Source organism: Chiloscyllium plagiosum, unplaced genomic scaffold, assembly GCF_037043375.1.
Source record: "Chiloscyllium plagiosum isolate Xiang-an unplaced genomic scaffold, Cpla_swu_hap1 HiC_scaffold_34, whole genome shotgun sequence".
Taxonomy (NCBI): Eukaryota; Metazoa; Chordata; class Chondrichthyes; order Orectolobiformes; family Hemiscylliidae; genus Chiloscyllium; species Chiloscyllium plagiosum.
Genome location: NW_028270172.1, coordinates 49,592,491 through 49,601,053, shown reverse-complemented (window position 1 = coordinate 49,601,053; position 8,563 = coordinate 49,592,491). Strand labels below are relative to the sequence as shown.

At 39.3% G+C, this 8,563-nt stretch overlaps 1 protein-coding gene across 5 annotated transcripts in view; it reads left to right on the top strand.

The window, feature by feature from the left end:
• The first annotated feature begins 559 nt into the window (after positions 1-559).
• LOC122564320 (androgen-dependent TFPI-regulating protein-like) overlaps positions 560-8,563 on the top strand; it is a 225,223-nt gene continuing 217,219 nt past the window's right edge. Inside the window, exons 1-2 of one of the 5 annotated variants that reach the window (XM_087978661.1) lie at positions 602-791; positions 2,598-2,855. In XM_087978661.1, coding sequence (XP_087834787.1) covers positions 2,847-2,855 — 9 coding nt within the window. In that variant the 5' untranslated portion in view covers positions 602-791; positions 2,598-2,846. Of the gene's footprint in view, positions 792-2,597; positions 2,856-8,563 lie in introns of all 5 variants that reach the window. The other 4 variants (XM_087978660.1, XM_043719031.2, XM_043719030.2 and 1 more) reach the window with 4 other exon arrangements.

Here is an 8,563-nt window from a genome sequence, read left to right as displayed (position 1 = left end):
TGCCCATGCACCCATAACGTTTGGAATTATTTCCATGTACAAATATGTAATGAGGTGAATAGAATATAATTATGTGGGAAAATTTGACTCGCCTGCTTTTGAATCCTGCTTTTACATCCTCTCCGGATATAATCACAAAAAGAACCTTGCACACATTGTGCAATTTCATTTTGTGCTAAATACCAACTGTTAAGCAAGTTGTTATTCAACTTCTACAGTGCGGGCTTTCAGGTTGTTAAAAGCTTTACCTTACATTCTGAAACATTACAAAGAGTGCCTCTGTATGAATAACAAACAAGTGGCCTTTTGTATCCTATGTCCACTGATTTACACTGCATAAGCACTGAACTTAAAAAAATGTGTTGACTGTTCTATATATAATGGTGAGTAATGTTCACATTTGAGCACTCTCAATGTTTAACTGACGTGCAACTGATTTCACAGTTGTTTGGAGAAACGGGAAAACCAGAGATTTTAGAGAGGGGCTGATGATTTCCCTTTGTGAGCATTGAAATATATGTTATTTGTTCAAATGTCAGACTTGTCTCACCTGTGCCTGATGGTAAATGGTAGGATCCAATGAGCTTATAAGATTAGCATCTTGCTCATGCTATCACTTCACCATAGACACAAACATGCTTCCAACAATAGTTTCTAGAGTGTATCACATCACCACTTTTGTGTGGTACCTTTTGCTCATTTATTTGCTTCTCAACACTCAGTACAGCCACACGCTTCCAGGAGTATTCTTATATGCTGGTCAGTGGAAGTATCTCACATTCCTCAATTTGGTAAGTGATTCTTTGGTTTTATATGTTTGTGTTAATCAAGTAACTGTGAAACAAGTAAGAGAAAATTGTGGAAATTGCTCAGTTCTAGTTGTGATGGACGTAAACAAAATACTTTTTGAAAATGGAGTGTACCTGCTAGGAGTTCCTGTTGGGAATTTAGGCACAGGATCCAATGATGTTTCACCCACCCACATTGTCACAATTCTTGAAACAATTATACTTTCTACATCATTGTTTTATTTTGACCTGCTAATGTCAAGCGATTTAATGTAAACTGCACTTTAAACCATTCATTTTAATTCATTTTTCCAAAAGATACAAACACCATATTTTGAAGAAATCTGCAAATCTTATGAAATATGTAATTGATTATTCCAATGGTGTCTCGGTGTGACGATAAGATGTTGAATGACTGCAGAGATGAAGTGTTGTCTCGATGCCTTTTAAATATGACACCGAAACACCATTGGAGCTAGAACAACCTTATGGGAATTACTAACCTTTGGAAAGGTTTGATATTTCAGCTGGGTCAGTGTATTTATTTGCCTCTAGGTGACATAGTTTGAGAATTTGAGCCCCAAAAATTAACACATTATCTAAGCATACATTTCAGTGCAGTTTTGAAGGATGTATCCATTGTTAGAAGTATCACCTTTCAGGTGAGCCATTAAATCAAGGAAGTGCCTCTGTGAACTATTATTTCTGATATATCAGAAATCCTCCTGGTCGATGTATACCTCTCAACTGACAGCAATTTGTTTCTCCTTTAATCATCTTTGCCTCTCGTCAATACACGTGAGGCAAAAAGGGTCATTCTTGGTACATAGATGTATCAGGAGCAATGCATTCAAATACAACAGCCGAGAAGGAAGCAATTGACTTTTAAAAATGTATCCCAATTATTCAATGAGTTATATCACATTCATATTTCATTTCATTTAATGATGTATGTCTAGCAATGTAAAAGAAATTATATTGGTTTTTGCAAAAGGACAATACTAGCAAGACCATAATTAATATCTGATTAAAGTGAGAAACATTTTTTGTAAACTTACACTTGACATGTGCTGGCTGAGCCAGTATTTACTGTCCATCCCCAGTTGCCCTTCAAGAGGTGATGTAAAGCTACCTTCTTAAACTGCTATTGAATGTTAAGAGGTGATGGTTAGATTCTCCCTTATTGGAGCAGGTCATTGTTTGACATTTTTGTGGCATGAATATTAATGCTGCTAGGGATGGAGTTCCAGGATTTTGTCCCAGTGGTGATATATTTCCAAATCAGGATGATGAGTGTTTTGGAGGGGAACTTTCAGATTGTGATGTTTCCATGTTTCGAGATGATAGTGGTCATGAGTTGGATGGTGCTCTCTAAGGATCTTTTGTGAATTTCTCAAGTGGTATACACTGATGCTGCTGAGAGCTATTGGTGGAGGGAATGGATGTTTTTTGATGTGGTACCAATCAAGCAGGCTGCTTTGTCTGGATGGTGTCAAGCTTCTTGAGTGTTGTTGGAGCTGTACTCACCCAGGCAAGTGGAAAGTGTTCCATCATACTCCTGACTTGTGTCTTGTAGATGGTGGACAAGCTTTTGAGTAAATTGCTGTAATACTGCTAGCCTCTGATATGCTCTTGTAGCCATTGTGTTTATGTGGAGAGTCCTGTTGAGTTTCTGGTCAATGATAACCTCCGAGGATTTAATGAAGGTAACACGATTGAATGTTAAGAGGTGATGGTTAGATTCTCTCTTAATGGAGCGGGTCATTGTTTGACATTTTTGTGGCATGAATATTAATTGCCATTTGTCAGTCCAAACCAGATTATTGTCCAGGTCCTGCTGCATTTGGACATCGACTGCTTCAGTATTTGAGGAGTCGTGAATGGTGCTGAGCATTGTGCAATCATTGGCGAACATCCCTACCTCTGACCTTATGATGGACAGAAGGTCATTGATGAAACAACTAAAGATGGTTCAGCCGAGGAGACTATCCTGAGGACCTCTGCAGAGATGACCTGGAGCTGAGATAACTGACCTCCAACAACTACCACTGTCTTTCTATGTGCCAGGTATGACTCCAAACAATGGACACATTTTCCTCTGATTCGTATTGACTCCAGTTTTGCTAGGCTCCTCAATGCCACTCTCAATCAAATGTGACCTTGATGTCGAGGACAGTCACTTTCCTCTTACCTTTGATCTGTTTTGCTTGATGATTGACCTTAATGATAAAGAATAATCTTGGGTAAGAGGTACAGATGATGAAAACAATTCAATGTTCATTAGCTATAGGGTAGAAACTGCACTTCAAGAATGAATAACATTTTCAACTTTATACTAATCTTTGGTCGGCTAACATGTTATTTGTGTTGAGAATATTGGATATTAGTGAGTTAATGTAATGCATCATGAAGATGTTACATTCTACTGTTACTGTGCATTATTATTGAATGAAATGCATGTCCAAGGAAGTGGATGCCAACCAAGTGAACTGCTGTCTTGGGATGGTGTCCAGCTCCTTGATGGAACTGCACTTATCCAGGCAAACACATCACATTACACTCATGACTGGTACCTTGTTGATGGAGGACAGGGATAGCAGGTAACAGATGGAGGAGACAGGAAATGAATGATTTGCCACAGAAGTTCTCATCTCTGATCTGTTTTGTAGTCACAGTCCATCTATATGATTGTCTACTTCAGTTTCTTGTCAATGCTAACCCTGGGTATGTTAATAGTGGGTGATTCATGTATGGTATTCATTGAATTCAAGAGCAATGGTTGATTTTTCCCTCGTTAGAGATGCTTATTACTTTGCACTTGTGTAGCACAAATGTTACTTGTAACCTACCAGTCCAAGTTAATTGATTCTTGCTACATATGGACAAAGACTGCTTCACAATTTGAGGAGTCATAAATGCTACTCAACATTAGTCATCAGTAAATATCCCCACTTGTGAACTTGAATGGGGAGAAGACCATTGAAGCAGCTGAAAATGTTTGAGCCTACGATACAACCATGAGGAACTCCTGCAGAGGTGTACTGCGGCTGAGATGATTGACCTTCAACAACTATCAATATTCCAAACTATTATCTGTATGCTAGGTATAGTTCCAATTAGTAGATTTTTTTTCCCTAATTCTAATTGATTGATGCCATACTCAGTCACATGTTGCCTAGATGGCAAAGACAATCACTTACTCCTAACCTCTGGAAATAAATTCAGATACCTAGGTGTTTGCAGCAGAGAAGAGGCCATTTGGCTTATTGTGTCTACGCCAGTCAATGAAAATCTGATTACATAATCTCATTATTCATCTTTTATCCTGTAGCCCTAGAGGTTATGGCAATGCAAGTGAATATCTAATTACTGCTTAATTGTTACAAACATTTCTGGCTTAACTATCTTTCAGGCAATGAGTTTGACTCCCAAAACTCTTTGTGTGAAATAACTTCTCCACAAATGTCCCCACAGACATCTACCTCTTACCTTTAAATCTATGCATCCGGTTATTGACCCCTCTATTAATTAAAAAGTATCTTCTTATCCAACCTATTAATGCTCTTTATATTCTTATACATCTCTAACAGGTCCCCAATCAACTTCCACTGTTTCAAGGAAAACAACTCCAGCATATTCAACCTTTCCTCAGCGCTCAGACTCTCCTGCTCAGATAGATTCATAGGAAACACCCTCTGCACAATCTCTAGTGCTATCCTTCCTATAATGTGATGACCAGAACTTCACACAGTAATCCAGTTGTAGCCTAACCAGCATTTTCAGCATAATGTCCTTGCTCTTGTATTTTATGTCTCAGCAAATAAAAGTAAATATCACCATATGCTTCTTGAATCACCTTATCTACATGAGGTGGTTTGGGAAGTCTGTGGATATACAAACGAAAGTCTCTCTGACATTCAGTGCTTACAAGGATCCTATTATTCATTCTGCAATCCTATTCTTTGTTAGCCCTCATCAAGTGCATTACCTCAATTTATCCAAGTTTGAATTCTTTAGCCACTTGACCGTCCTGCAGTTTCTCACTATTTACCAACCTGCCAATTTTAGTGTCATCCATGAACTTTTAGATCATAATGATCAAAATCATTTAAATCCAAGTCATCAGTGCAGAGCCCCACTGGGGACAGATGTCCCATCAGAGAAACATCTATCTGCCATCATTTTGTGCAACCTGCCTCTCAGCCAGTTTTGGATTCAATATGCCATTTTCCTTGGATTCCATGGGCTCTTACTTTCCTGACCAGTCTACCATGATCTGAGACCTGATCAAACATTTGGCTAAAGCTATATTGACCATATTAAATGCAGTACCTTCATCATCACTCCTGGTTGCTTACTCAAAAAATTGATTTCACCTTCCTTTAACAAGTCCATGCTGACTATTCCTGATTAATCCATACCTCTCTAAGTGCAGATGTTTTAAGTCCCTGAGAATCCTTTCTAAGATGCTCCACACCATGAGGTTAGACTCATTGGCCTGTAATTTCTTGAACTATTGTTTCCTCCCTTTTTAAAATAATTGTCCAAGTTAGCAGTCCTCTAGTTGCCTGGCAACCCACTTTTGGCCACAGATGATTGAAAGTTACTGTCATTACCCTTGATATCCCCTCCATTGCCACCCCAAACAATCTGGGGTACGTTTCATCCAGGCCTTCAGATCTATCCACTTTTCAGGCTGCTAAACCTGATAGAGGGAGAGGAGCTACTATGTTCTTCCAATTTTCCACAGCTCTTTCTCTGAAGTCCATATTTGCATCATCCTTTTTCATTGTGAAGCTGGACACAAAGTATCACTGTACCAACATCTTCAGGGATCATAGGTCCTACTGTTTCCCTATTTGTTCTCTTCCGTCTTACAGGAAAAACCAAAATATTTTTTAAAAATTCTACCTGCCAATGCTTTCTCATGTCCTCTCTTTGCTTTGTTAAATTCCTTTTCAAGCTCCCTCCTGCAGTTGTGTAGGAACCTTGCCATATTGGGCTCTCACTATCTTTTCTTCTTAATCTTAACTTTAATTTCCCTTGACATCCAGGATTCTCCGGTCTTGGGCCCATCTGTTGTCTCTTTGGGAACATATTTGCCTGTACTCTTGGTATTTTCTCCCAATTTATCTGTCACACATCATACTACCCAACTACTACACCACCCTTCCACCATCCTGTTTAGCTACCACACTAACAAGCTGTCACCCACCCTCTTAAACACTTGCCTCATCCATCCTACATTCTAGAATGTGAGTATTCATTGAAGCGGTATGTGACATAACAGTTTTAGAGGGGGTTTCAAAGCCATGCCTTTCAAATTTGAAGAAACGTAATTCCTTGTGAAGTTTTAATAAGATTTGGTGACCTACAGTAGCATTAACATCTGGAGGAAATTGCTGAGCAATCCATGGAATCTGTTTGATGTTTTCTATGGGATATTGGAACATAATTTGTTTGTTACCCATATTTGCCTCATTCTAAGGATGTTAAAATGTAAGTAATTTTAATCTTTGCATAGATGAAGCTTTATTTTGTCATACAACACAGAAACAGATCATTCGGTCCAACCAGTCCATGAATAATATAATCCCAAATCAAACTAGTCCCACCTGCCTGCTCATGGCCCATATCCCACCAAACATTTCCTATTCATGTAACCATCCAAATGACTTTTAAACATTGCAATTGTACCCGTATCCACCACTTCCTCAGGAAGTTCATTTCACACGCGAACCATAGAGTCATAGAATCCTACAGAATGGAGATAAGGCCTTTGGTCTAAACTGGTCCATGCCAACCAAAATGTCCATCAACACTAACCCCATTTCCCTGCACTCGGTCCATATCCTTCGAAATCTTTTCTATCCATGTATTTGTCCAAAAGCTTTGTAAATGTTGCTAATGTAGCTGCCTCAACCACTTCCCCTGGCAGCTCATTCCACATGTCTACCACCTATGTGTAAAAAAAGTTGCCCCTCGGATTCCCCTCTAACCTTAAACTGATGACCTCTAGTCCTTGATTCCCCAACTCTGGGAAATACACTGAGTACATTCGTCTAATCCATGCCTCTCATGATCTTATACACTTCTATAAGATCCCCCTTGGTCTCCTACACTCTAAAGAAAAAGGTCCTGGTTTGTCCAACATCTCCCTTTAACTCAGACCCTCGAGTCCTGGCAACAGCATTGTAAATTTATTTTGCACTCTTTCCAGTTTAATAACATCCTTCCTTTAGCAAGGTGACCAAAACTGAACACAATACACCAAGTGCGGCCTCACCAATATCCTGTGCAGCTGCAACATAACTTCCCAACTTCTATTCTCAATGCTCTGACTGATGAAGGCCAGTGTGCCAAAAGCCTTCTTCACTGCCCTGTCTCCCTGTGACTCTACTTTTAGAGAACTGTGCAGATGAACTCCAAGGTCCCTCTGTTCCACTACACTCCTTAATGCCCTCTCATTCACCATGAAATCTTACCTTGATTTGACTTTCCAAAATGCAAGATTCACACTTATCTATAATAAACTCCATTTGCCATTTCTGAGCCCACTTCCCCAGCTGATCAAGATCCTGCTGTGATTTCTGATAATTTTCCACACTGTCCATGATACCTCCTTTTTTAGCATCATCTTTTTAGAGTTATCATGCCTTGTCCAGGGAATGGGCCCAGACCTCCAGTCCAACAAGCATGCTTCCACTATTACCCATTACATCCTACCATCAAGCCAATTGTGTATCCAATTTGCGAGCTTCCCCGGATTCCATGTGACCTAACCTTCCAGAGCAGCCTACCATGTGCAACCTTATCAAAAACCTTTCTGAAATCCATACAGACTAAGTCTACCACCCTGCCCTCATTAACCTTCCTGGTCAGATCATCAAACACTTTAACAAATTTGAGGTATGATCTCCCACACACAAAACCATGCTGACTATTTCTAATCAAACCTTATCTTTCCAAATGCATGTATATCTTATCTCAGAATCTTTTCAGGTAACTTACCCACCACAGATGTTAGGCTTACTAATCTATAGTTCCCAGGTTTTTCTGTGCAGCCTTTCTTGAATAAGGGCACAACATTCACTACCGTCTGGTAAACAATTTGCCTCTTATGTCTTTATTAAATCTCTCTCCTCTCATGTTAAACCTGTGCCCCCTCGTCTTGAAATTCCCCATCTTAGGGAGAAAAACAACTACCATCAACTCTATCTATATCTCTCTTTTGTTTTATAAACTTCTTTCAGGTCACTTCTTGACCTCCTGCATTACAATGAGAAAAGTCCCAGCCTATCCAGCCTTTCTTTATAATTCAAACCTTCCATCCCCGGCTGTTTGTTTCATATTTTATTTGAAATAAACTAATTATTCTTTGAAAGAAACCTAGCTGAATTGTTTCTAATGGTGTTTGTCATTTTCTTACAGATTTATTCCTCCATATCTTTCCCGCTAGCTGGTGGTCTATACAGAGGAACCTCGATTATCCGAAAAACACAGACAGGGAGTATTTCGTTCAGATAATCAAATGGTGGATAACATAGTTTAGCCAAGAATCTTGCCGGATAATCCGATATTCGGATAATCGAATTCTGGATAATCGAGGTTCCTCTGTATATTACCCCAAGCAATGCAAAGTGTATGTCTGTGTAAAAGCAGGTGTGTGCAAGGAACTTTGTGTGAGAAATGGTGTTCATATCTGCATTAGAACATGTGCTGGTGCTGAGTTGGGCATAGGACCTATAAATGGCAAAGTGGTCCAGAAACATAAC